This window comes from Strigops habroptila, unplaced genomic scaffold (assembly GCF_004027225.2).
Source record: "Strigops habroptila isolate Jane unplaced genomic scaffold, bStrHab1.2.pri NW_022045631.1_ctg1, whole genome shotgun sequence".
Taxonomy (NCBI): Eukaryota; Metazoa; Chordata; class Aves; order Psittaciformes; family Psittacidae; genus Strigops; species Strigops habroptila.
In genome coordinates, this window is record NW_022651108.1 from 240,737 (window position 1) to 266,494 (window position 25,758).

Sequence of the window (25,758 nt, forward strand, 5' to 3'; positions counted from 1 at the left end):
ACCCCAAAATGGGTACAGACACCCCAAAACGGGTACAGACACCCCTAAAACCAGTATGGATACCCTAAAACGGGTACAAACACCCCAAAACGGGTACGGACAGCCCTAAAATGGGTACGGACACCCCTAAAACCAGTATGGATACCCTAAAACGGGTACAAACACCCCAAAACGGGTACGGACAGCCCTAAAATGGGTACGGACACCCCAAAACGGTACAGACAGCCCTAAACGGGTACAAACACCCCTAAAACGGGTCCGGACACCCCAAAACGGGTGCACACACCCCTAAAACAGGTACGGACACCCCAAAACAGGTACAAACACCCCTTAATCAGGTACAAAGAGCCCTAAAATGGGAACAGACACCCCAAAATAGGTACGGACACCCCCAAAATGGGTCCGAACACCCCAAAACGGGAAAGGCTCCAAACGCTGGTCAGGACCCAGCCAAAACATGGGAATAAAAACGTTTTATTGCACAAAAAAATGGTGAAAAGGCAAAAAATGGGGGCGAAACATCCCCCCATTCCCATTCCCATGGACCCCCCCATCCCCGTAACCCCCATTCACCAAGACCCCCCTTCCGAGCCCCCCAATAAGCCCCATTCACTGGGACCCCCTCCCATCAGCCCCCCCTCCAAGTGGGGAGGCCCAAACCGCACATTCCCCCCCCCGCCCCCGACCCCCCCTTGGACCCCCAAAAAGGCAACACCCGATGGTGATAAACCCTCATTTAATGCCACAGCCCCACTGGGTCAATGGGGGGGGGGTCTCAGTGACCCCCCCAGATTTTGGGGGGGGGGCCTGGCTGCCCCCCCCAGCCTCATCTTTGCCCCCCCCGGCTTTGCCACTGCCCCCCTGGGTGGCTTTGGCTTCGATGGCAGCGTGTTCCTTCCTCACCAGCTCCTCCAGCTCCTTCTGCGGGGGGGGGGACACACATAGGGAGTAAATGGGGGTGCAGAGATGGGGGGGGTCCCCAAATTGCTATGGGGGGGGGGTAAATACCTTCCATCCCAGCAGCTCCGCCAGCTCCAGGCACCCCTTGTCGCACTCCCCCAGCCAAGCCACGTCCCTGCGGGGGGGGTGCAGGCAAAGGGGGGGTCCCCAAAACGTGTTGGGGGGGGCACGACCCCCCCCCCAAGAACCCTCCCCCCCACAAGCCCCTCGTTACCTATAAGCTTTATCTGAATCAAAGTCCATGCCGCAGCCAAAGCCCATGAGGGACATGAGGGGGTCACTCTGGGGGGGGACACACACATAAAATGGGGGTGACACAGCAGTTCCTGCCCCCCCCCAGTGCCCCCAAGCCCCATCTATACCCCCCCCACCCCAATTTTAGCAGCCCCCCCCCCCATTTCTTACCTGTCCCGTCTTCTCCTTGTTGATGAGGAGCCGGGGGGTGTTGGTGGGGACCCTGGGGGGGGGACGGGAGCTGGTCATGGGGGGCGGCTGGGGGGGGGTTCAAGTTAACAGGGGTTTGGGGGGGGATAAGAGGAGTCTGGGGGGGGGGTAAGGGGGATATGGGGGAGTTAAAGGGGGTCTGGGGGGGTTAATGGGGATCTGAGAGACTAATGGGGGGGTTAAGGGGGGTCTGGGGGGTTAATGAGGGGGTTAAGGGGGACCTGGGGGGGTTAATGGGGGGGTTAAGAGCAAGCTGGGGGGTTAATGGGGGGGTTAAGGGGGACTTGGGGGTTAATGGGGGGGTTAAGAGTGAGCTGGGGGGTTAAAGAGGGGGTTAAGGGGGATCTGGGGGTTAAGGGGAGTTAAGGGGGGTCTGGGGGGGTTAATGGGGATATGGGGGGGTTAAGGGGGGATTAATGGGGGTCTGAGGGTGGTTAAGGGGACGATTAATGGGGGTCTGGGGGGGGTTAAGGGGGGTTTGGGGGGGTTAATGGGGATATGGGGGGCTTAAAGGGGGTCTTGGGTGGTTAAATGGGGGGTTTGGGGGGTCTGGGGGGGTTAAGGGGGATGTGGGGGATTAATGGGGGGATCAACGTGAGTCTGAGAATGTTAATGGGGGGGTTAAGTGGGATCTGGGGGGTTAATGGGGGGATCATTGGGGGTCTGGGGGGGGTTAATGGGGGGATTAAGGGGGGGCTGGGGGTCCCCAACCTGCTGACGAGGGAGGCGAAGGGCTGCACCTGCAGCGAGGTGCCCATGATGATGAGCAGATCGACCTGCTGGAAGTCCTGGGGGGGGGACACGGGGTGTCAGGAAGGGGGGGGGGGGCTCCCCCAAAATCCCAATGCAGGGAACGGGGAGGGGTGACCCCAGGACCCCCCCAAACTCACCGACTGCAGGAGGCTGAAGAAGCGCGAGGGGAGGCTCTCCCCGAAGAACACGATGTCTGGGGGGGGGCCAGGAGGTGAGTGGAGGTTTGGGGGGGCCCCAAGGGTTGGGGAGGAGGGGGTCAGGGTTTGGGGGTGTCGGGGGTGTGTGTCCCCCCCAGCTCACCGGGTTTCACCAGGCCCTGGCACTGCTCACACTTGGGCACCAGAGATGAGAAGATGCGCTCTGCAAGAGATCGGGGGCGTGGGGGGGGGGATATGGGGGGCATGGGGGGGGATATGGGGCGCAGGAGACCTCAAAGGGCGCATAAAGGGGTCAGAGAAACATGGGGAGACATGGGGGGGCACACAGGAGCTCGGGGGGGGGCATGGGGGGACCCAGAGGTACATGGAGGGGGGGTCCCACCTCTTAATAGGAGTCATCGCTACGGCCACCCCCATCCAGAGGCAGCCCCACTTTCCCCCCATGTCCCCCCACCCCACATCCCCCCATGCCCCCTATATCCCCCCACCCCACATCTCCCCATGCCTCCCATATCCCCCATTTCCCGCCCCCCCACATCCCCTGATGCCCCCCATTTCCCGCCACCCCACATCTCCCCATGTCCCCCATATCCCCCCATCCCCTATCCCATATCCCCCCCCCACATCTCCCCATTCCCCCTATCCCCCCCACCCACATCTCCCCATGTCCCCTATATCCCCCCATCCCCTATCCCATAACCCCCCACCCATATCTCTCCATGCCTCCCATACCCCCCATATCCTCCACTTCCCCCCACCCCACATCCCCCCCTGCCCCCCGTGCCCCCCATTTCCCCCCGCCCCCCATCCCATGCCCCCCACCCTACATGCCCCCACCCCGCCGTGCCCCCCACCCCATCCCACCCCTCATCCAGGGCAGCCCGTACTGCCGCCGGCAGCCGGGGCGCAGGCAGTGCGACGTGAAGAAGGAGCCGTGAGCCTCCACGAGCCGCTCGGGCTCCAGCCCCGCCACCCGCTCCAGCGTGTCGATGTTCTGGGGGGGGCACAGAGGCAAAACGGGGGGTCAAGGGACCCCAAACCCCCCCCCGGCACCCCCAAACCCATAAGGAAGCCCTTTGGGGCGTCCGACCTGCGTGTAGCAGCGCAGCAGCAGCCCCTTGTCCTGCAGCAGCCGCATGAAGTAGTGACACACCGTGGGCTGGGGGGGACACAACGAGGTTTAGGGGGTCCCGAAGGTTTGGGGAGGGGTCCCCAAAAGTTTGGGGAGGCCCTGGAGGAGTTTGGGGAAGGGGAAATTGAGGCACAAGGGGGGGGTTACCTTGAACTGCCCCGGGTAGAGCTCCCGTGCGAGAGCGAAGAAAGGCTCAGGGTGTTCCTATAGGGCAGAGAGATGATTTTTTGGGGGGGGGCCCGAGCAAAGGGGCACCCCCCGAATTTGAGGCGGGGGGGAATTTGGGGGGGGGGGTTACCTTGAAGAAGCTGATCTCGAAGATGGCCTCGGGGTAGGGCAGGTCGTAGCTCTGCAGGTTGGAGTAAAGGCCCGTGCCGGGCGAGCGGAAGTCGGGGATCCCGGCGGCTGGGGGGGGTGATAATGGGGTGTCAGGGACCCCCCCTCTATAATGGGGACCCCCGAAACCTCCCCCCAAGCACACTCACAAGTGGAGATCCCGGCGCCCACCATGCACACAACGTTCTTGCCTGGGGGGAACAAAATGGGGGGGGGAAGGAAACAGGGGAACACAACCCATGGGGACCCCCCCCCATGGCCTCCACACTGACCTTCACCCCACAGCGCCCCCCCCAAGCACCTGAGACCCCTTTAAACCCCCCCAAAACCTCCCTGGGCCCCCCCCCAGATGCGTTAAATCTCTCCTGGGACCCCCCCCAAACCCCCATAGGACCTTCTTAGAGTTCCCCAACCCCTCCTATGACCCCCGCGATCCCCCTAAAACCGTTCCATGACCCCTCCAAACCCCCATAGCACCCCCCAACACCCCCCAGACCCCCAAAACCCCTCCTGTGCCCTCCCCAAACCCCCCCAAACCCCCATAGGACCCTCATAGACCCTCCCAACACCCTCCCAGATCCCCAAAACCCCTCCTGTGCCCTCCCCATACCCCCCAAACCCCCATAGGACCCTCCTAGACCCTCCCAACACCCCCCCAGCCCCCCAAAACCCCTCCTGTGCCCTCCCCACTACCCCTCAAACCCCCGTAGGACCCTCCGAGACCCTCCCAACACCTCCTAAGACCCCCCCAGGCCCCCAACACCCCTCCTCTGCCCTCCCCTCCGCCCCCCAACCCCCCATAGGATGCTCCCAACAGCTCTTAAGACGCCCCAGACCCCCAAAACCCCTCCCGTGCCCTCCCCACCGCCCCCCAAACCCACATAGGACCCTCTTAGCCCCCCTCCGAACCCCTTTAAGCCGCCCCGAACCCCCCCCCGCCCCGTACATCTCTCGCTCTGCAGGAAGCGGCTCACTCCCTCCAGCGTCAGCTCCTCCAGCACCTTCTCCGGCTTCTCCCCGCCCAGCCCCAGCGTCCGGGACAGGAGGTTCCGCAGCAGCTCCACTGCGGGAGCGGGTCAAGCACCGGGACCCCCCCTCCCGCTCCCCGCCGCGATGTGCGGGGAGCGGGGCCCTCAAAACCAACCAACCCCCCCCCCCGCAACCCAACGTACTCTCAGAGTCGCCCGAAGCGCCGAGCGCGGGGTCGGAGCCCTGCGGGACACGGATGGGGGGGGTCAGCGGGGACCGGAGCCGCGGCAGCACCGCGGAGCGAGCGGGAACCCACCGGAGACTGCGCGTCCCGCTCGGCCTCGTCCCCGCCGGCACCAGGAGCTGCAGGAGGGGAGGGAGCGGTGAGGACACGGGGGGGGAGCGGCCCGGTGAGGCCTGGTCCCGCCGCTGACAACCCCCTCCCCGTTCCCCGTTACCGTCCGCGTCGGCCATGGGCACCGGCGGCGGCCCCGCCACACCTCCCGGCGTGCACTGCGCGGGCGGCGCTGATTGGCGGAGAGCTGCGCCACACCTCCCGGCGTACACCGCGCGGACGGTGCTGATTGGTGGAGAGCTCCGCCATCGTTCTTTAGCAGCCACACCTCCCGGCGTGCACCGCGCGGGCAGCGCTGACTGGCTGAGAGCTCCGCCATCGGTCGTTTACAGCCGCACCTCCCGTTGTGCCCCGCGCGGGCATAGCTGATTGGCTGATCGCTCCGCCGCCGTCCTCACAGCCACACCTCCCGGCATGCCCCGCGCCGCCACACCTCCTCTGATTGGCGCCGAACACCGGAAGTGCTGCGCGAACGACGGGTCCCGGCAGGGCCCGGCGGGGGATTCCCGGCGCCGGCGGCGGCTCCTCGATGGCGGCTCCCGCCTGACGCGGCCCGGCCCGGCCCCGATGGCGGCCGCGGAGGCGCCGCCGCCGCCGCCTCCTCCCACCACGGGCGACGTGAAGCGGCCGGAGGCCGATGAGTGGTGCGACAGCGGCCTGGGCTCGCTGGGCGAGGGGGCGCTGGGGCCGCTGCCCGCCAGCCCCGGGCCCGACGACAACGCGGAGGCGGCGTCCCCCGGCGCGGAGCCCGGCGCTTGGCTGCGGCACGTCCTGGGCTTCCTCACGGAGGACGGAGACACGTGAGTGCGGGGGGGGGGGGTGGGACACACGGGACGCCCCCCTCCCCATAACCGGGGCTTAACGGGGACCCCCACCCCCCCCAGGGCGCTGCACTTGGCCGTGATCCACGAGCACGAGGCGTTCCTGGACTCCATCCTGCAGCACACGGCGGGAAGCGCCTACCTGGACCTGCAGAACGACCTGGGGCAGGTGCGGGGGGGGTGACGGGAGAGGGGAAGAGGGAATAATGAGGGGGGAGAAGGGAAAGGGGAATAAGGGAGGGAGGAAGAAAGGGGGGAATAACGGGGGGAGGGGAAGAGAAGGGGGAATAACGGGGGAGGGGAAAAAAGGAGGAATAATGGGGGCAAGAGAAGAGGGAATAAGAGCAGGAAGAGAATGGGCAATAATGGGGGGGGAAGACAAGGGAATAACGGGGGGAAGGGAAGGGGGAATAATGGGGGGAGGGGAAGAGAAAGGAAAATAATGGGGGGGGAAGGGAAGGGGGAATGGGTGGGGAGAAGGGAGAATAACGGGGGGGAAGAGAAGGGGGAATAAGGGAGGGAGAGAGAAGGGGGAATAAGGCGGGGAGAGAAAGAGAAGGGGGAATAAGGGGGGGAGAGAGGGGGAATGGGGGGGAGAGCAAGAAGAATAAGGGGAGAGAGCAAGAGAAGGGGGAATAACAGGGGGGGAAGAAGGGGGAATAAGGAGAGGGGAGAGAAGGAAGAATAAGGGGGGGAAGAAAACAAGGAATAGCAAAGGGGGAAGAGAAGGGGGAATAACGGGGGGCTGGGGGGTCCCCCCGTTTGTGCCCGTTCTGAGGGGGGGTCTCTGTGCCCGCAGACCGCGCTGCACCTCGCCGTGATCCTGGGCCTGGAGAGCTTCGTGCGGAAGCTGCGGGCGGCGGGCGCGGGGCTGCGGGCGCAGGAGCGGGGGGGGCACACGGCGCTGCACCTCGCCTGCCGCGAGGGGCACCCGGCCTGCGCCCGCCTGCTCCTGCCCGGGCACCCCCCCCCCGCGGCGGAGCCCGAGGCGAGGGCTCAGCTCGACAGCGTCAACTACGATGGTGCGGGAGGGGGTGGGATGGCGTCGGGATGGGGTTGGGGTGCAGGTTGGATGGGGTTTGGATGGAGTCAGGATTGGGATGGGGATGGGATGGGATTAAGGGTGCAGTTTGGGATGGGGTTTGGATGGAGTTGGGATGGGTTGGGGGTGGGATGGGATTGGGGATGCAGGTCGGGGATGGGGTTTGGATGGAGTTGGGATGGGGTTGGGGGTGCAATGGGGTTTGGATGGAGTTGGCATGGGGTTGGGGTTGGGACAGGACTGGGGTGGGATGGGGTTGGGATGGGATTGGGGTTGCAGGTTGGATGTGGTTTGGATGGAGTCAGGATGGGGTTTGGGATAGGATTGGGGATGCAAGGTTGGGTGGAGTTTGGATGGAGTTGGGATAGGGTTGGAGTGGGATGGGATTGGGATGGGATCGGGGATGTAGCTTGGGATGGGGTTTGAATGGAGTTGGCATAGAGTTGGGTGGGATGGGATCAGGCATGCAGATTGGGATGGGGTTGGGACGGGGTTAGTGTGCGGCTGGAATGGGGTTGGGATGGGGTCGGGATGGGATTGGGGATACAGGTTCAGATGGGGTTTGGATGGAGTCAGAATGGGGTTGGGGGTGCACTGGGGTTGGGGATGCAGGTTGGGATGGGGTTGGTGGTGGGATGGGGTTTGGATGGAGTCGGGATGGGGTTGGGGGGTGCCCGCGCTGACACCCCCCCCTTTGGGCAGGTTACACCCCCCTGCACATCGCGGTGCTGCGCAAGGACGTGGAGATGGTGGAGCTGCTGCTGAGCGCCGGCGCCGACCTCAACAAACCGGTGAGAGCCAAAGCAAGGACCGGGGCGGGGGGGGGGGGGGGGGGCAAAGCATGGGGGGGCCCTTTAACCCCCCCCGACCCTCTGTTTGCGTGTGTGCCCCCCCTAAAGGAGCCCAGCTGCGGCCGCAGCCCCCTGCACTTGGCGGTGGAAGCGCAGAGCCCGGAGGTGGCCGAGGTTCTGCTCCGCGCCGGAGCCGACCCCGGCGCCCGCATGTACGTGGGGTACACGGCGCTGTACAGCGCCCGGCACCGGCCCGACCCCCGCCTGCCCCCCCTGCTGCGGCGCTTCGGGGCGCAGGACCCCCCCAGCGACGAGGACGGCGACAGCAGCGATGTGAGCCCCCCCAAAACGCCTGTTTCCCCCAAAAAAAGCCTCTTTCTCCCCCCAAAACGCCCCATTCCTCCCCCCAAAGCGCCTCTTCCCCCCCTAAAACACCCCTTTCCCCTCCAAAACACTTCTTTCTCCCTGCAAAGCACCTCTTTCTCCTCCTAAAACGCCCCTTCACCCCCCAAAACGCCTCTTTCTCCCCCCGAAATGCCTCTCTCGCCCCAAAATGCCTTTCTCACCCCAAAACACCTCTTTCTCCCCCCAAATGCCACTTTCTCCCCCCAAAACGCCTCTTTCCCTCCCAAAACATCTCTTTCTGCCCCTAAAATGTCTTTTTCTCCCTTAAAACGCCTCTTTCTCCCCAGAACGCCTTTTTCCCCCCCAAACGCCTCTTTCCGCTCCCAAAATGCTTTTCTCCCCCCAAAACGCCCCATTCCTCCCCCCAAACCCCCCTGCCAAGACTTTGGGGGGGCTGAGCTCTGGATGTCGTGTGTGTCCCGCCCCTTAAGCAGGAAGATGAAGATGAGGACGAGGAGGAAGAGGAGGAGGAAGAATACGACGACATCGTCATCAACAGCGGCCGCTGCGTGGACTGACCCCCCCTCAGGTCTCCCCCTATTTATCTGGGGGCTCCTGGTGCCTGGACTTTAGGGGAGCCCCCCCCAAAATGTCCCCCCCCACCCCAGTCCTGGGGGTAGCGATAGAGCATTTGTATCAGTTGTACAATAAAAGGGGCCTTCAGCCTCCTCAGAGCCCCCCCCTCTTCTTCCTCATCCTTCCAGCATCAGTGGGGGGGTCCCAACCCCTGGGACACCCCCAAATCTGCCCCCGCCCCCCACTTCCCACTTCATTTGGGTGCTGCCACAACCACACGTGTGCGTTCAAACACGCGTGTAAGAGCCCATGAGCTCCATGGGGTTTATTACAGGGGTTTAACATGCAAGGGAACGTGTCCACATGGGACACGTGTGTCATGTCGTGTGTGCTCAGGACACGGCTCTATGTGTAGCCATGGCGTGTCCACGCGTGTCCCCATCCCTGATGTCCATCTTCCTGCAGCACCGACGTTCTTTCTCCCGTGTGCACATCTGGGGTGTCCCCCCATGGTTGGGGTGCACTGAGGGGTCCCCTCCACACTTGGGGGGCTCCTCAGGGTCCCCCCCCTGGCTGGTTGGGGCCGATGTAGCGCAGGCGTGGGGCTGGGGGCCGGGGGATCACATCCAGCCCCACCAGGGGCTGCAGGGCCGGGGGCACCCGCACGCGGCCGTCCTGGGGGTGCAGCACAGGGTGAGCCCCCCCTGCACCCCAAGAATAGGAGGGGAAAGGGGGGGGCACCCCAAAACCCCCCCCAAGCATCACCCACCCGTAGCTGGTTACACTCCAAGAGGGCGATGAGCATACGGGACACGGCGCAGGCTGTGCCATTCACCTGTGGGGGGGCCGGGAGGGTTATTGGGGGGCAGAACGGGCTTGGGGGGACCCCGAATTTGGCGGGGGGCCGCCAGCACCCACCGTGTGCGCGTGGCGCAGCACCCCAGCCCCATCGCTGTACATGATGTTGAGGCGCCGGCTCTGGTAGTCGGTGCAGTTGGAGGCACTGGAGATCTAAAGGCGGGGGCAGAAGCATTTGGGGACCCCCCCAATAAAGAACCGACCCCCATAATAGGGCTTCAGCCATAATGTGGGGGTGCCCCCTCTGAATGAACCAGCAAAGCCCCGGTTTGGGGGTGTGGGATGGGGACAACAGGAGGGGGGTCGGCCCTTAGGTTTGCTGGAGGCTCTGAGGAGGACCCCCCCCGGGTTTTGGGGTGCCCCCCCCAAGCTCTCACCTCCCCATATTTGCCCCGTCCTGGCATCCAGGCCTCGATGTCGAACTTGCGGTACGCGGGGAGCCCCAGCTCCTCCGTGGGCATGTCCAGGACGCTGGGGGGGGGAACAAACACACATCATGGGGGGGTGCAGGGATATGGGGGGGTTTGGGGGGGCTCTGGGGACCCCCCCACTTTAGCCTCACCGGTAATGGAGGCCCAGCTCGGAGAAGATCTCCTTCTGCAGCGCCAGGAACTCCGCCAGCAGCTCCCCACTCTCAGCCCCGCTCTCAGCCGCCGTCACCCCAAACATCTCCACCTATGGGGGGGCAAAGGGACCCCAAAAACTTATGGGACCCCCCCAGGGTCACCCCAACACCCCCCTCCCCAGGGAGGTTCAATCCTGCCCATCCCAGTTTGCCCAGTACCTTGGTGAACTGGTGCACCCTGTACAGCCCCCACGGCTCCCGCCCCGTGTCCGTCTCGGCGCGGTAGCAAGTGCTGGAGCACACAACCCTGTGTGGGGAAAGAGGGGACCCCAAAGCCCCCCATCAGGGTGGGGGGACCCCAAACCTCCCCTTATTAGGGGTAGGGCTCCCCCATTGGGGTGGGGGCTCCCAAAACCCCCCAGTTGCGGGGGTCCCCAAACCTGATGGGTAAGTCCTGCAGCCGCACTGCGTGATCCATGAAGTAGCCTGGAGCAGAGCGATGAGGTTGGGGTCAGTGGGGTCCCCCGGCCCCCCATTAACACCGGGGACCCCCAAGACCCCCCCGGGGCCCCCATTGCTCACCGGCGATGCCGACCTCGGCCGTCCCGGCCAGGCTCAGGTCCTCGAAGCGCGCGGGGTCAATGGTGTACACGGGCGAGGGGCTGAGGTGGGGCTGCATCCCGCAGCCCTCCTGCAATGGGGGGGCATGGGGGGCACCCCTGGGGTTGGGAGGGATATGGGGGTGTCGCTGGGGGGGGATATGGAGAAGAAATATGGGGGGATACGGAGAGGAAATACGGGGGTGCACTCACAAAGACGACGCCACGCAGCAGATCTGGCACTGTCATGGGGAGGAAGCCCTATGGGGGGGGAATAAGGGGTGTGGGGGGTCCCCAAAGCCTTGAGGGGCCCCCCAAGCCCCTGCTGTGCCCCCCCCCATACCTTGCTGAGCAGTTTGGCCATGGCGAAGCGCACCAGCGCGTGCTCCAGCAGCGCCGCGGCCCCGCACAGGTAATAGGAGCGATGGCCCGAGACGTGCGACAGGCGCCTGCGGGCCACGCGTGTCAGGGCATGTGCACACATGTGTCACGGCATGTGCACACATGGGACAGGCACCTGAGGGCGCACGCACGCACGCGCGCACGCCAGGTGCCTGCGCACACGTGACAGGCGTCCCCGCGGGCACACGCGTGTCACGGCATGCGCACACGTATGTCACGGGTGCCAGCGGTGCTCACCGCTGCCGGATGATGTCCAGCCCCTCGCCCAGCTCCAAGTGGCCCTTTGGCTTGAAGTCGAACACTGGTGGACACAGAGACACAAAGAGCCTTCATCGCCCATGGCCCCTCCTCTGTCCCCTCCCTTAGAGCCTTCCTCACCCCCCTCCCTCCTCCTCCTCCTCACCCCCCCCATTACCTGGTTTCTCCCCCACCACCTCCAGCACTCGCGCCTGGCTCTCGTCCCCGACGGGCTGTTCCAGAGGGCACATGGGGTGTCGGGGGCGGGGATGACACCACGATGGAGTGTCCCCCCCCCTCTCCGCACTCACCACCTCGGGGTGGGTGCTGTTGGGGAGCTGCAGGGCTCGCAGGTAGAAGCTCTCATCCAAGGAGGCCTCCTGGGCCAGCAGCTCCTGCAGTTCCAGCCGGATCTGGCGCCCCCGAGCCCGGAGCGCTCCATAGGCAGGGAGCTGGAGGGGGGACGACACGGTGCTGGGGGGGTAAATGGGGGTAGAACCCCCCTCCCCAACCCGCCTGCATCCCCCAGCGGGGAGCAGGGACCCCCCCCACGCCGTGTCCTACCGCCTCTACTGTCTGCTTGTCGTGGGCTGCCTGTGGGGGGAGAGAAAGGAAAGGTGAAATGGGTGGGGGGGTTCCCCAGGGGGCTGGGGGGGTCCTGGGGAGCCCTATAGGCTACTAGGACAGGTCCTGAGAAGTATTGTGTAGTGCTATGGGATGTTGTGGCATGGATGCGTGGTGCACTGGGATGTTGCGGGATGGATATGGGGTGCTATGGGGCGCTTTGGGGCACTGTGGGATGGATATGGGGTGCTGTGGGGTGGATACGAGGTGCTATGGAGTGCTATGGGGTGGATATAGTGTGCTATGGGGCGGCTATGGAGTGCCATGGGGTGCTCTGGGGCGGATATGGGGTGCTATAGGGCACTGTGGAGTGGCTATGGGGTGCTGTGGAGTGCTGTAGGTGGCTATGGGGCGCTATGGGGTGCTGTGCGGTGGCTGTGAGGCACTGTGTGGTGGCTATGGGGTGCTATCGGGCGCTGTGGGGTGGCTATAGGCTGGCTATGGGGTGCTGTGTGGTAGCTATGGGCTGGCTATGGGGCGCTGTGCGGTGGCTATGGGCTGGCTATGGGGCGCTGTGGGGCAGTGTGTCTCACCATCAGGGCCCGCACGTCCCGGGCCACTCGTCCCTTCTCCTCCTCCAGGCGGGCGATGGCGCCGCGCACGTCCCGCAGCCGGGCCCAGGTCTGCACCTGTGGGCGGAGTCTGCGATTGGCCACGCCCCTTTCCCTTTAAGCCCCGCCCCCCGATGCCCCGCCCCGCTCACGATGTCGCGCAGGTCGCGGCCCCGCAGCGCCCCCTGCCGCCGCTCCAGCTCCCGCTCGCTCAGCGCCGACACCTCCAGCTGCGGCCGCGCGCTCCGGCCCTCGCGGACGTGCTCGTACAGGCGGCTCCGCACCGGCACCGGCCCCCCGGGACCACCCGCGGTACCGGGAACACCGGCCCCGCCGCCGCCGCCGCCGCCCCCCCCCGCGCCGCGCCACCCCCGCGCCGCCGCCCGCCGCGCCGCAGCCAGCGCCCTGGGCGCCGCCATCTTGGACGTCTGGCTGACGTCATGTGGCGGAAGAGGCGGGGCAATGCTCGGGCACGCCCCCTCTCAGCACATGCCCCCAGCGCGCCCCCTGCCGGCCACGGGCACCCCCCATGTGCCCCACACCTATCCCCAGTGCCCCACATGTACCCCCCAGTGCCCCCCACGTACCCCCAGTGCCCCACATGTACACCCCAGTGCCCCTCCCAATACCTCCCAGGGCCCTTCCCAGTGCCCCCCATGTACTCCCCAGTACTCCCCACTGCCCTCTATGTCCCTCCCAGTGCCCCCTATGTCCCCCCCAGTCCCCCCCATGTCCCCCTTATTGCCCATGTCCCCCCCCAGTGCCCCTCATAACCCCCTCCAGTGCCCTTTCCAGTGCCCCCCATGTCCCTCCTAGTGCCCTTCCCAATACCCCCCATGTCCCTCCCACTGCCCCCCATGTACCCCCCACTGCCCCTATGTCCTTCCCAGTACCCCCATGTCCCCCTCCAGTACCCTTTCCAGTGCCCATATCCCTCCCAATGCCCCCCATTGCCCCCCATGTCCCCCTCCAGTGCCCTGTCCAGTGCCCCCCATGTACCCCCCACTGCCCCCCATGTCCCCCTCCAGTACCTTTTCCAGTGCCCCCATGTCCCTCCCAGTGCCCGCCATGTCCCCCTCCAGCGCCCTTTCCAGTGCCCCCATGTCCCCCCTATTGCCCCTCATGTCCCCCCATTGCCCTTCCCAATGCCCCCCAGTGCCCCCCATGTCCCCCTCCAGTGCCCTTTCCAGTGCTCCCCATGTCACCCCCATTGCCCCCATGTCCCCCTCCAGTGACCTTTTCCAGTGTCCCCTATTGCCCCCCCGTCCCTCCTAGTGCCCCCATCTCCCCCCCATTGCCCCCATGTCCCCCCCAGTGTCCATCTCCCCCCCATCGCCCCCCAAGCCCCCCCCCCGCCCCCCAGCCCCTCTCAGCACCACTCCACATCCACCTGCACACACCAACAGCCTTTTACTGGTGACACGGGGAGCACAACACGTTCCCCCCCGTCCCCTCCTGGGCCCGGCAGGGTCCATCCCCGTCCCCTTCCTTCCCTCCTCCTCACTTCTTCTTCTGGACATGGGCGCAGTCGTACTTGCCCCGCACGATGGTGAGCTTCACGCCGGGCAGGTCCTGCGTGCGGCCGCCTTGCACCAGCACGACGTGGTGCTCCTGCAGGTTGTGGCCCTCGCCGGGGACGAAGCAAACCACCTCCTTGCCGTTGCTCAGCCTCACCCGGACGCATTTGCGGTTCGCCGAGTTGGGCTTCTTGGGCTTTCGGATGAGGTTCTTCACCACCACCCCTTTGAGCTGCGGCCGCCCGAACGTAGCTCCCAGCTTCGGAGGCGGCGGCTTGGGCCGGCCTTGCCGATGCATCTGGTTCAGGGTGGCCATGGCGGCGGCGGGCTGCAGCGCCCCGGCAGCGGCTGCGGAGGAGAGAGCGGGGCTCGGAGCCGGCGGGACCCCCGGCTAAGAGGGGAGCGGGCGGGCTGGGGACGCACCGCAGCCGCGCAGCGAGGCCGCGGCCCTCAGCAGAGCGCGGAGCGGCATCCTCCGGGCGGGCACACGGGGAGCGGCGGGGTCTGTGCCGGGGGGGAAGCGGCCGGTGAGCGGCGGCCTCGGAGCGGAGCTGCCTTCACCTCAAAGCGCCGCCATCTTACCCGCCTTCCGCGCCGCGCTCTGATTGGCCAACGGCAACGCCGGTCTCCCTCTTTTCTCTCTACGATTGGCTGCTCGCCTTTTTAGCCCCGCCCTCAGCGCCTCAGCGAGGCCACGCCCTTCTCCTTGCCCTCTCCACCAATCCCCTTCGTCGCCCACGCCCTCTCCACCAATCCCCGCCCTTCTAAGGGGGGGCGCGGTGGAGCTTGTCGCCAGGGCAACGCGGGCAGGGCGGGTTGCCCGGATGTGGCTCGATCGCAAGATGGCGGCGGCCGAGTGAGCTGCGTGGGGGGGGCAGCGGCAGCGCCGGGCCCGCGGTGAGGGACGAGCGGGGCCGGGGCTGAGGGGAAGCGGCTGGGGGGGGCTCGGAACCAGCGGGGAATGGTGGGGATGGGGTTCTACCGCCTCCCCCCGGCCTTCAGCCCGGTGGCAGGTTCGGGCCGTTGATGTTTCCTTATGGAATTGCGTTGTTTTCCCGCAGCGTTTTCCCCCGCGGATCCCGGGATGCTGCGTTGAGTCGGGAAAGAGCCTCCCCTTCTGCACAGGTAGGGAGCGGCGGGGTAAAGCGTTCACCCCCGAGGAGCCCCGGTGCTCGCTAGGGCTCTGGAAGTCCTTATTCCACATGTTCCATGGGGTCTTTCCCGGCTGGAGCAGGGATAAGGCGCTTCCCCCAGCTCCGGAGGGTGGAAACCGGGGGGATGAGGCTCTCCTGGAGCCTTCCTCCCCTCGCTGCGGCGTGGAAATGGGGGCACCCCCTCCCCTCATGCTCAGGGACCCACTGGCTCCATGGGAATGGGGCTTTTCCTTCCTTTTGGCCCATCGGGAGAAGCGGGGTTCATTCCTCAGTTGGGTTTTCCTTGTAACCCGTTGAGTTTGAGGGAGCTGGGGGGAGCGCGGGGATTCTTCCAGCGGGATCATCCATAGCAGGCTCTGGGGTGTCCTGGGCGCAGCCTCAGCTTTGGGAATAAACGGGAAAACACGAAAAGGAGGATTTAAATCCAAGGAAAAGACTCGATGACGGCGGCCAGGACAAACGGGAGCGGATCCCAGCGGCTTCCAGAGGGAATTCTGTTGGCTGTGGGGAGGCTGAGGATGAGCTACGGGGAAGAAGCTCTTCCCTGAGGATGGGGGGACTCTGGGAAGCTGGGGCTGCCCCGTCCCTGGCAGGGTTCAAAGCCAGGTTGGAACAACCCGCTCCAGTGGAAGGTGTCCCTGCCCGTGGCTTCAGATGGGCTTTAAGCTCCCTTCCAAGCCAAAGCAGGGGGGGATTCCATGGAAGCTTGGAAGAGATGGGAAGCTGCCATCGTGGATTCCTGCACGAGGGATTCGGATCCTTTCCCACCAGCAACCCGGAGCTCTTCGTCACCATCTTCTGCTTGGGGAAGCTGGAGTTGTCCCGCTCTGCTGAAGGGAGTTGGGAGAAGAGCTGGGAGCTGCTTCCCCAAAGCACAGGGATGGGAAGAGGCAGGATCCTTCGGCCTGAGGCCGCTTGTCCCTGCCGGGCCTCAGCTTTAAGCCGCTGCCAAGCCAAAGCTCTGAAGTCCCAATTCCCGGAAGTTTTCCTTTGGGACAAGAAGATGAAAGCCACCGAGTCCCCTTTGCTGGAGCTGCTTTGCCTCTGAAGCCTCGCACGGTGCTTCACATGCTTTGAATTCCAGGATTCCTCAAGGAGGGGGGATACGGGCTCCCTGGAGGGATAACCTGGCACCGAATCCCTCCCAGGTCCTGCTGTGCCCCCCCCGAACCTCCTTCATCTCCCTGTTCCCGGCTCCCGGCACCTTTCCTGCTCCCCTTTGAAGGCTGCCTCTCCCAGGGCAGAGCCGGCCGGGCCAGTCCAACCAGCGCGGGGCGGAGGGATCCTCCTTCCCGCTTCCATCCCCGGGCAGCCGGGAGGCTCCGAGGCGGCGATTACCAAATCAAAGGTGATGGTGGGGCTGAGCGTGTGCCGCTGGGATGGGAGCATGGAGGCACGGAATGCCTCGGAAGGGACCGTGAAGCTCGGCCCGTTCCGATCCGCAGGGACGCGCTGGAGCGGGTTGTTCCAGTCTGGTTTTGGGCACTGCCAGGGCTGGGGCAGCCAAACCTTCCCTGTTCACCCCCTCCCAGCGTCCCAGCACCCTCAGAGGGAGGAATTTCCTCCCAAGATCCCATCCACCTCTCTCCTCTTCCCCTTGGAAGCTGTTTCTCCCCCTCCCAAGCCTCCGTCCCTTGCCCAAAGCCTCTCTCCAGGTTTCCCGGAGCCCCTCGGGCAGCGGGGCTGGGTTCTTCCAGCTGGGATAACATTCCCCCGGCTCTTCCCTGCCCTTTCCCTCTCCTTCCTTCCGTGTTCCTGGTCTCCAGCCTCCCGGAGGCTGCTTTGTTTCAGCTGGTGCTGCCTCATTGGTTCCCGGCTCAAATCCACTCTTATTCCCTCTTTAACCCCCTCACCGCCTCCTCTCCGGGCTTTTCCTTCTCTCCACCCGTTCCTGACCCGTTCCCACCTCATTCCCAGCCTCCTGCTGAAACAGACTCCTGGGAAGCAGCAATTCCCTGTTCCCCCATGGGCTCGCTGGGAGCCAGAGCGAGGTGGGGAAGCTGGGATGTGGATCCCAACTAACTTGGGATCGTATCCTGGCATCAGTGAGGACGGAGCTGCCGGGGGGGGGTTCAGGCCTTTTCCCAGTGGGAATTGTGGTTGCTGGGGAGGAAGAGGAGGTGAAGTATGGAAGCCCCATCCGTGCGTGCTTGGGAAGCGGGATAACCCCTTGGCAGCGGGGTAAGGGCACACTGAAGGTGTTCCCAGCGCTTCCCAAGGGGGGTGGGAAGGAGATCCCTGGAGCCGGAGCGTGCTGGGAAGCTCCTGCGGAGCTGGTTAATGGCTGCCCAAGGGCAGGAGCCTGGAATGTGCCCGGCCGGGAGGGAGGAACCTGGGGGAGACGCCGCCCGCTCCTGAACCCCTTCCTGCTGCTGCCCACGGCTCGGCCCATCCCGCTCCCAGGGCCCCGTCCCGCTTCCCAGGGCTCATCCCGCTTCCCAGGGCTCATCCCGCTCCCAGAGCTCATCCCGCTTCCCAAGCTCCATCCCGCTTCCCGAGCTCATCCCGCTTCCCAGAGCTCATCCCGCTTCCCGAGCTCATCCCGCTTCCCAGAGCTCATCCCGCTTCCCGAGCTCCATGCCGCTTCCCGAGCTCATCCCGCTTCCCGAGCTCATCCCGCTTCCCAAGCTCCATCCCGCTTCCCAAGCTCCATCCCCTTTCCCAGAGCTCATCCCGCTTCCCGAGCTCCATCCCGCTTCCCAAGCTCCATCCCCTTTCCCAGAGCTCATCCCGCTTCCCGAGCTCCATCCCGCTTCCCAAGCTCCATCCCCTTTCCCAGAGCTCATCCCGCTTCCCGAGCTCCATCCCGCTTCCCAAGCTCCATCCCCTTTCCCAGAGCTCATCCCGCTTCCCAAGCTCCATCCCGCTTCCCAAGCTCCATCCCCTTTCCCAGAGCTCATCCCGCTTCCCGAGCTCCATCCCGCTCCCAGGGCCCCATCCCGCTCCCAGAGCTCATCCCGCTTCCCAGGGCTCATCCCGCTTCCCGAGCTCCATCCCGCTTCCCGAGCTCATCCCGCTTCCCAGAGCTCATCCCGCTTCCCGAGCTCCATCCCGCTTCCCAAGCTCCATCCCGCTTCCCAAGCTCCATCCCCTTTCCCAGAGCTCATCCCGCTTCCCGAGCTCCATCCCGCTCCCAGGGCCCCATCCTGCTCCCAGGGCCCCATCCCGCTCCCAGAGCTCATCCCGCTTCCCGAGCTCCATCCCCTTTCCCAGAGCTCATCCCGCTTCCCGAGCTCCATCCCCTTTCCCAGAGCTCATCCCGCTTCCTGAGCTCCATCCCCTTTCCCAGAGCTCATCCCGCTTCCCGAGCTCCATCCCGCTTCCCGAGCTCCATGCCGCTTCCCAAGCTCCATCCCCTTTCCCAGAGCTCATCCCGCTTCCCGAGCTCCATCCCCTTTCCCAGAGCTCATCCCGCTTCCCGAGCTCCATCCCCTTTCCCAGAGCTCATCCCGCTTCCCGAGCTCCATCCCCTTTCCCAGAGCTCATCCCACCACCCCGCGCGGATGGCTCCACAATTCCATGACTTTTTATCCATGGGGGTCTGTGAGGTGAACTTTTCCTGGCTCGGGAATCCCGGAAGCCCGTTGGCCCTGGGCTTGGGATTTCAGGGATTCATGGAATGCTTTGGGCTGGGAGGGACCTTAAAGCTGCTGCAGCTCCATCCCGCGGGGACACCTTCCCCTGGAGCCGGCGGCTCCCGGCTGCCCGTGGGCACTGCAGGGATTTCCTGCCCGGAGAAAGGGAATTGTGTCGGGAACTGTTGATTTCCCAGCGGGAATCCTGTCGGAAGCCGATTCAGGAGACTGAAATGGAAGGAAACAGCCCCAGTTGCCACCCAAAGGCAGGGAAAAGGGGGACAAATCCACGGCAGGATTCCTGCATCCCGGGATGCTGGGCTGGAAAACCGGGATCCAAGGACATGGAGCTGCTCTAGGAGCAGTTTGGGGGCGCTGAATCGTTCCCCTTGGCTCATGCCAGGGAGCTCCGACCTTATCCCGCTTGGAATATTCCCGGCACACAGAGGCGGATTCTTCCCTGTGGATGTGCTGGCTTCCATCCGAAGCTCCTGAAACAATTCCCATTCCCCCCCTCTGGAATTGTTGATTCAAGGGGGGGTTCCCAACGCTCCCGGCTCCGGCAGGGCGGGCTCCAGCCCTGCTTCCATGGGATAAACAAGTCCCATTGTGCCGGCTGCGGGGGTTTACACCGGGAAAACCAGGGACGAGGGGCCGGAGCCAGGCTGGGAGAAGGGTCTGGAATTGCCCCTTGGCGCAGCTTGAGAGCTCGGAAAAGGGCTTCTCCACCAGCCTGCGGGGCTGGGGTGAGGAAAAGCAGCTTCCAACGGGAAGAGGGAAGAGCTGGATGGGATAATGGGAGGGAATTCCTCCCTCCGAGCGTGGTGGGACACGGGGGAATGGAGAAGGTTTGGTTGAACCATCCCTGGATGGGTTCAAGGCCACGTTGGAGCAACATGCCCTATGGAAGGTGTCCCCATGGCGTGGACCTGGATGATCTCAAGCCAAACCCTTCCATGATTCCATGCGACGCCTTTGTTATCCCTTTTCCATCCCTTTTTCCAGGCTCTCACCATGTTCAGCAAGAAGAAGAAGCGTTTGGAGATCTCGGCTCCTTCTAACTTCGAGCACCGCGTCCACACCGGCTACGACCAACACGAGCAGAAGTTCACGGGGCTGCCCCGGCAATGGCAGGGCCTCATCGAGGAGTCAGCCAAGCGCCCCAAACCCTTGGTAGACCCCATCTGCATCACCACCATCCAACACGCTTCCCAAAAGGTAGGAAAGCTCCAGCGCTCCCGCTCCTGGCCTCTTTGGGAAGGCTGCTGCTGGGGCTGCAAGGGCCAAAGTGGGGATAGGTTGAGGCTCCCGGTCATCTCCTTGGGGCATGTCATGGACAGGTTGGTCTCCAACGGGTGCATCCAACCCGTTCCCTGCTCCGTGTGGGACAAGGAGCAGCAGCAGGGGTGGAAACGTCTCCCAACAGCTGGAATAACCCCACTGGCCACCAGGAAACCACCGGCAAAGCCGCGGCTGCCCCTTCCCGTGTCCTCCCCATCCCCGTGTGTCCTCCAGCACCCTCGTGTCGCTTTGTTGGCCACCGGCTCCCTTCCACCTTCACCCTCATCAGAGGCCTTGGCTGGAGGGATCAGCTCCTCCGTGGGGGGAGGAGGAAGAGGAGGGGGATCAGTGCGGAGGAAGGGCTCTTCTTCCTCCTCCTCCTCGTCCTCCTCCTCAGGCCTTGGGGATGGGTTTGCTCCTCACCTCTCGCTGCCTTCTCACCCCCTCCAAGATCCCTTCCCAAGAGCCAGGATCCCATCTTGGCCAATCCCAACCCCTTGGCCCCCATCCTCTTCCTCCTCCATCACCACCCAGGGCAGGAGCTTTGCGGGGTCCAACCCAACCCCATTGCCCCTAGCGGTGGCCCTGGCGTCTCCCCCTCGCCGTGTCCCCTCCGTGTGATCCATGTCCCCGTCCCAACATTCCATTTTCATTCTTCATTTTTATTTTCTTCCCCCTTTTTTTGTTGTTGCCGTTGTCGTTGATTCCTTCGTGTCCGTCTCCGTCATCCCCGTCCCTCGTCCTCCTCCAAGACCATCGTCCGGGGCAGCAAAGCCTCCAAGGACGGCTCCTTGACCTGGCTCCTGGATGAGTTTGAGAACATGTCCGTGTCCCGTTCCAATTCCCTGCGCAGGGACAGCCCCCCCTTCCCGCCCCGCCGCCACCACCAGCTCCACCAGGAGAACGGCCTCTCCCAGGGCCCGAGCTCAGCTCAAACCCAGGAAGATGCCGGCAGGAGCAAGAAGACCCGCCCAAGGGCCGGGCGTGAGGTAGAACAGGGCAAGGAGAGACCTCGGGACAAGGAGGAGCACCCCGGCCACCAGCAGCCCCACCGGTGCCCCGCTCCCGGCGCCCGCCCGCCTCCCGGCTGTGCCAAAGCGCCCCCGGAGAGGGACTCCAAGCAGGAGCGGGTGCTGCGGCGCGAGCGCCCCGAAGCCGCTGAGAAGCGCCCCAAGTCCACGCTGGGTGCTGGGGGGAGCAGCCCCCCGTCCCCCCGGGACAAGCGCCCGCTCTCCGGGCCCAGTATCCGCACTCCCAACATTCCCATCTCGGAAGGGGTGATGAAAACAGCTCAACAGACCGGGCGGCCCTTCAACACCTACCCCCGGGCTGAGACCGACCCCGGCCCGCAGGTAACGTGTGCTCCCGGCCCCAGGGGCCGCTCCTCCTCCTCAAGCAACTGCTCTTCCTCCTCTTCCTCCCTTAAACCCATTCAGAGCGCTTCTCGGGGGTGCTGAGCCCCGTCTGGTTGAGTGTCTTCAGTGAGGATCTACCTGGACTTGGATGGCAGGGGCAGGATTTGGCTCCGTGGATAGGGATTGGCTGGATGGTGGCGCTCCAAAGAGTTGTGGGCAACGGCTCGATGGCCAAGTGGAGATTGGTGCTGAGGGGTTGGGATTGGGACTCAGGGCTTGGAATTTGAGGGGTTTTAAGGTCCATTCCAAGCTAAACAGTCCCATGGTTCCATGGGTGACACCAGGATGGGTGGGAGCGTGGAGTTGCTGGAGGGGCAGAAGCCCTGCAGAGGGATGTGGAGCAATGGGGTGAGGGTCGCTGATGGAAAGAGGGATGTTGAGGTGCTGGAGTGGCTCCAAAGCTGCTGAAGTTTAAAGCTGCTCCAGTTCCAACCCATGGGGACGCCTTCCCTAGAGCGGGTTGTTCCAACCCGGCTTTGAACACTGCATCCAAACCTTCTCCATCCAACCCATCCCAGTGTCCCACCAGCCTCAGAGCGAAGAACTTCCTCCCTGTACCTCAGCCAGTTGGAAGCTGGTTCTCCTCCTGCTCTCGCTACCTGCCCTTGAAGGTCTTTTCCAAGTTGCTTGATGCTATGACCAGCATCCAACCGCTCTTCATGCTCTCCCTCCCTCCTTCCCTCTTACTTTTGGGGCCAAACCTCCCTTCCCAGCGTTGCTTTTGGTGCTTGACCCCTTCTCCCACCCCCAGGCCGAGCACCGAGCGAGCCGACCGCAGGAGCCGGCCTCCAACGGCCCCACCGCCAGCTCCTGCCGAGCTCCAGCGCGCTGCCCCCCGGAGACACCGGCCCAGCCGCACCTCGCGCCCCACGCCTCCGACCCGCAGCTGGCGCGGCAGCCCCCGGCGGCGCCGGCGGTGGCGGGAGCGCAGCGGGAGCCGCAGCGGGTGTCCCACGAGCAGTTCCGGGCGGCGCTGCAGATGGTGGTGGACCCCGGAGACCCTCGCACCTACTTGGACAACTTCATCAAGATCGGGGAGGGCTCCACCGGCGTCGTGTGCATCGCCACCGTGCGCACCTCGGGCAAGCTGGTGGCCGTCAAGAAGATGGATCTGCGCAAGCAGCAGCGGCGCGAGCTGCTCTTCAACGAGGTGAGCACCCATGGGTGGCCACGGGCACCCAGGAGCACCCAGGGCTGCGTTTGGGCACCTCAGGGTGCGCTTAGACATACACAGGAGCACCCAAGGCTGGGTTTGGGCACCTCAGGGTGCACTCAGACACCCAGGAGCACCCAAGGCTGCGTTTGGGCAGCTCAGGGTGCACAGAGACACCCAGGAGCACCCAAGGCTGGGTTCAGGAAGCCAGGAGCATCCAAGGGTTCACATGAGCACCCAAGGCTGGGTTCAGGAGTCCAGAACCACTCGAGGGTGCACTTAGACACCCGGGAGCACCCAAGGCTGCGTTTGGGCACCTCAGGGTGCACTCAGACACCCAGGAGCACCCAAGGCTGGGTTTGGGCACCTCAGGGTGCCCTTAGACACCCAGGAGCACCCAAGGCTGGGTTTGGGCACCCCAGGGTGCGCTTAGACACACAGGAGCACCCAAGGCTGGGTTTGGGCACCTCAGGGTGCACAGAGACACCCAGGAGCACCCAAGGCTGGGTTTGGGCACCTCAGGGTGCGCTTAGACACCCAGGAGCACCCAAGGCTGGGTTTGGGCACCTCAGGGTGCACTCAGACACCCAGGAGCACCCAAGGCTGCGTTTGGGCACCTCAAGGTGCACAGAGACACACACAGGAGCACCCAAGGCTGGGTTCAGGAGTCCAGAACCACTCGAGGGTGCACTTAGACACCCGGGAGCACCCAAGGCTGGGTTTGGACAACTCAGGGTTCACTTAGACACCCAGGAGCACCCAAAGCTGGGTTTGGGCACCTCAGGGTGCACTTAGACACCCAGGAGCACCCAAGGCTGGGTTTGGGCACCCCAGGGTGCACTTAGACACCCAGGAGCACCTAAGGGTGCATTCGAGAACCCAGGAGCACTCAGAGGTGGATTTGGGCACCCAAGGGTGGGTTTGACCATGCAAGGGTACACACAGACACCCAAGAGCACCTCAGGGTTTGCATGAGCACCCAAAGCTGCGTCCGGAAGCCAAGAGCACCTAAGGGTGCCCTCAGCCCTCCTTTTGGGTGGGGCTGGGACTCGCTCTGCAGGTGGTGATCATGAGGGACTACCAGCACGAGAACGTGGTGGAGATGTACAACAGCTACTTGGTGGGGGACGAGCTCTGGGTGGTCATGGAGTTCCTGGAGGGCGGCGCCTTGACCGACATCGTCACCCACACCAGGTGCAGCCCCAGGGCCTCATCACCCCGGGCTCATCCCACCCCCCCTCGAGCTCCATCCTGCCCCCCCGAGCTCCATCCCCATGAGCTCCATCCCACCCCCACCCCGAGCTCATCCCGTCCCCCCAAGCTCTTCCCCCCCCGAGCTCCTCCCCCCTCCCTGAGCTCCATCCCCATAAGCTCCATCCCACCCCCCCAAGCTCCACCCCCCCGAGCTCCATCCCCCCCCCGAGCTCCATCCCACCCCCCTGAGCTCATCCCCCTTCCCTCTCCCTACGTGCCCTTGAAGAAGTCTTCTTCTCCAACCCGTCTGATCCTATGCCCACCATGGGCTGAAGACACCAGCCCCAGCCTTACCTCCAGAGCATCCACCACCTCTTCATCCTCTCCCTCCCTGTTCACCACAACCCTTCCTCTTCCACCCTTGGGGTACCAGCCCCCCCCCCCGGTGCTGCTGCTTGTCTTCTCCAACCTTCTCCATGCCCCAGGATGAGCGAGGAGCAGATCGCCGCCGTCTGCCTGGCCGTGCTGAAGGCCCTCTCTGTCCTCCACGCGCAAGGGGTCATCCACCGCGACATCAAGAGCGACTCCATCCTCCTGACGCACGATGGGCGGGTGAGCGGGGCCCCCCCAGCACCCCGAGCTCTGTTTGGGACCCCCCCCCCATCCTCACATCCTCCTTTCCCCCCCTTTTCTTTCCCAAGGTGAAGCTCTCCGACTTCGGGTTCTGCGCCCAAGTGAACAAGGAGGTGCCGCGCCGCAAGTCCCTGGTGGGGACACCCTATTGGATGGCCCCAGAGCTCATCTCCCGCCTCCCCTATGGACCAGAGGTGGCCTTGGGGGGCTGAGGGTGGCTTTGGGGGGGTCCTCAGGCTTCTGTTAACCCCACTTCAACCGCGTCCCCCCCACCCACAGGTGGATATCTGGTCCTTGGGCGTGATGGTCATTGAGATGGTCGATGGGGAACCACCTTACTTCAATGAGCCACCCCTCAAGGCCATGAAGATGATCCGGGACAACCTGCCCCCCAAGCTCAAGAACATCCACAAGGTAGTGAGGGGGGGCACAGACCCTCCTCTGGGGCTTCCCCTGATTCTCTGGGGCGCTGCTGACCATCTCTGCACCCTTCTCCATAGGTTTCTCCATCCCTCAAAGGCTTCCTGGACCGCATGTTGGTGCGGGACCCGGGCCACCGCGCCACGGCCACCGAGCTGCTGAAGCACCCGTTCCTGGGCAAGGCGGGGCCCCCCTCGGCCATCGTCCCCCTCATGCGCCAGAACCGCCTGCGGTGAGGCCGCCGCCGCCACCATCCTCATCCTCACCACGGTGGGACGCTGCTTGGTGGCCCCCCGCAACACACGTACTACTGAGGGAGGGGGAAAGCCCCCGGTGAGCAGCCCCACCACAGCCTTGGGGGGCCAGGGGGGGCATCCTCAGCCCTGGGGAGCCATTTGGTGGCGGCCCCCGACTTCTTCCTTCTAAACCCCCCCCCCCCCCTTTTTTAGCCCCTGTGGTGTCTTCAAAGTGGGGTGGGACACCCCCAAACTCCAGCCCTATGGCCACACTACTGATTCGGGGGGATCCCCCCACTGCAAATGTGGGGTTTGGGGGTGCCCTCACCCCAAACATGGTTCTTGGGGGTCCTTCCTCTCAAACCATGGTTCATGGAAGGGTTGCCCTCATCCCAAACATGGTTGTTGGGAGCTTCCCTCACCCCAAACATGGATCTTGGGCTTCCCTTACCCCAAACATGGTTTTTGGGGGTCCCTCCACCCCAAACATGGTTCTTGGGGGAAATTTGGGGGGGTTTGGGTGGGGTTCCCCCCCCCCTTTTGTTTTTTAAAGCTATTTATATTGTTGTTTTGTAGCGCCGCGGTTTGGGGGGGCCCCGGGGCCGGCACATGGGGGGGTCCCCCCAAGATTCCACATGGTCTTTTGGAGACAGCGCTGTGCC

At 64.5% G+C, this 25,758-nt stretch overlaps 4 protein-coding genes across 7 annotated transcripts; 2 read left to right on the forward strand and 2 right to left on the reverse strand.

The window, feature by feature from the left end:
- Positions 1-719: 719 nt before the first annotated feature.
- On the reverse strand, positions 720-5,265 carry SIRT2 (sirtuin 2). Its single transcript, XM_030475153.1, has 16 exons — positions 5,211-5,265; positions 5,069-5,115; positions 4,956-4,995; positions 4,730-4,846; positions 3,933-3,974; positions 3,746-3,852; positions 3,595-3,651; positions 3,406-3,474; positions 3,180-3,309; positions 2,458-2,517; positions 2,295-2,350; positions 2,116-2,192; positions 1,366-1,417; positions 1,175-1,242; positions 1,009-1,075; positions 720-921 (listed from the first exon to the last, which is right to left on the reverse strand). The coding sequence occupies exons 1-16, from the start codon at positions 5,224-5,226 to the stop codon at positions 733-735; spliced, it is 1,194 nt and encodes a 397-aa protein (XP_030331013.1). The 5' UTR covers positions 5,227-5,265; the 3' UTR covers positions 720-732.
- A 250-nt stretch (positions 5,266-5,515) lies between these two features.
- Positions 5,516-8,844, forward strand: NFKBIB (NFKB inhibitor beta). 2 transcript variants are annotated; one of them, XM_030475157.1, is made up of 6 exons: positions 5,516-5,907; positions 5,992-6,097; positions 6,728-6,950; positions 7,673-7,761; positions 7,870-8,094; positions 8,601-8,844. In XM_030475157.1, the coding sequence occupies exons 1-6, from the start codon at positions 5,522-5,524 to the stop codon at positions 8,682-8,684; spliced, it is 1,113 nt and encodes a 370-aa protein (XP_030331017.1). In that variant the 5' UTR covers positions 5,516-5,521; the 3' UTR covers positions 8,685-8,844. The 2 variants fall into 2 exon arrangements, with proteins under 2 accessions (XP_030331017.1, XP_030331018.1); XM_030475158.2 differs by having other exon boundaries at positions 5,536-5,907; positions 8,598-8,844.
- Positions 8,845-8,974: 130 nt separating this feature from the next.
- On the reverse strand, positions 8,975-12,992 carry SARS2 (seryl-tRNA synthetase 2, mitochondrial). 2 transcript variants are annotated; one of them, XM_030475156.1, is made up of 16 exons: positions 12,671-12,992; positions 12,501-12,596; positions 11,908-11,937; positions 11,655-11,795; positions 11,522-11,576; positions 11,344-11,407; positions 11,048-11,153; positions 10,918-10,965; positions 10,688-10,796; positions 10,546-10,591; positions 10,325-10,412; positions 10,103-10,215; positions 9,918-10,011; positions 9,601-9,693; positions 9,452-9,517; positions 8,975-9,357 (listed from the first exon to the last, which is right to left on the reverse strand). In XM_030475156.1, exons 1-16 carry the CDS (start codon positions 12,935-12,937, stop codon positions 9,238-9,240), a joined length of 1,536 nt encoding a protein of 511 aa, XP_030331016.1. In that variant the 5' UTR covers positions 12,938-12,992; the 3' UTR covers positions 8,975-9,237. The 2 variants fall into 2 exon arrangements, with proteins under 2 accessions (XP_030331016.1, XP_030331014.1); XM_030475154.1 differs by having other exon boundaries at positions 11,522-11,795; positions 12,671-12,937.
- Positions 12,993-14,796: 1,804 nt separating this feature from the next.
- Positions 14,797-25,748, forward strand: PAK4 (p21 (RAC1) activated kinase 4). 2 transcript variants are annotated; one of them, XM_030475159.1, is made up of 10 exons: positions 14,846-14,932; positions 15,097-15,160; positions 19,770-19,982; positions 20,798-21,397; positions 22,212-22,610; positions 23,674-23,807; positions 24,293-24,419; positions 24,509-24,634; positions 24,720-24,854; positions 24,941-25,748. In XM_030475159.1, the coding sequence occupies exons 3-10, from the start codon at positions 19,779-19,781 to the stop codon at positions 25,094-25,096; spliced, it is 1,881 nt and encodes a 626-aa protein (XP_030331019.1). In that variant the 5' UTR covers positions 14,846-14,932; positions 15,097-15,160; positions 19,770-19,778; the 3' UTR covers positions 25,097-25,748. The 2 variants fall into 2 exon arrangements, with proteins under 2 accessions (XP_030331020.1, XP_030331019.1); XM_030475160.1 differs by lacking the exon at positions 20,798-21,397 and having other exon boundaries at positions 14,797-14,932.
- Positions 25,749-25,758: the final 10 nt, after the last annotated feature.

What these genes read in the sequence shown, in the direction of transcription:
- SIRT2 (XM_030475153.1), bottom strand. An exon ending in CGCTTCGGGCGACTCTGAGA is followed by an intron (nt 4,847 to 4,955) that starts GTACGTTGGGTT and finishes CCGCTCCCGCAG; the next exon opens with TGGAGCTGCTGCGGAACCTC. An exon ending in ACAAGGAGAAGACGGGACAG is followed by an intron (nt 1,243 to 1,365) that starts GTAAGAAATGGG and finishes GTCCCCCCCCAG; the next exon opens with AGTGACCCCCTCATGTCCCT.
- NFKBIB (XM_030475157.1), top strand. Translation starts at nt 5,522, where the DNA reads ATGCCCCGCGCCGCCACACCTCCTCTGATTGGCGCCGAACACCGGAAG. An exon ending in TGCAGAACGACCTGGGGCAG is followed by an intron (nt 6,098 to 6,727) that starts GTGCGGGGGGGG and finishes CTGTGCCCGCAG; the next exon opens with ACCGCGCTGCACCTCGCCGT. An exon ending in AGGACGGCGACAGCAGCGAT is followed by an intron (nt 8,095 to 8,600) that starts GTGAGCCCCCCC and finishes CCCCTTAAGCAG; the next exon opens with GAAGATGAAGATGAGGACGA.
- SARS2 (XM_030475154.1), bottom strand. Translation starts at nt 12,937, where the DNA reads ATGGCGGCGCCCAGGGCGCTGGCTGCGGCGCGGCGGGCGGCGGCGCGG. An exon ending in ACAAGCAGACAGTAGAGGCG is followed by an intron (nt 11,796 to 11,907) that starts GTAGGACACGGC and finishes TCCCCCCTCCAG; the next exon opens with CTCCCTGCCTATGGAGCGCT. An exon ending in GGTGGTGGGGGAGAAACCAG is followed by an intron (nt 11,408 to 11,521) that starts GTAATGGGGGGG and finishes TGTGTCCACCAG; the next exon opens with TGTTCGACTTCAAGCCAAAG.
- PAK4 (XM_030475159.1), top strand. Translation starts at nt 19,779, where the DNA reads ATGTTCAGCAAGAAGAAGAAGCGTTTGGAGATCTCGGCTCCTTCTAAC. An exon ending in GCGAGCTGCTCTTCAACGAG is followed by an intron (nt 22,611 to 23,673) that starts GTGAGCACCCAT and finishes CTCGCTCTGCAG; the next exon opens with GTGGTGATCATGAGGGACTA. An exon ending in GACATCGTCACCCACACCAG is followed by an intron (nt 23,808 to 24,292) that starts GTGCAGCCCCAG and finishes TCCATGCCCCAG; the next exon opens with GATGAGCGAGGAGCAGATCG.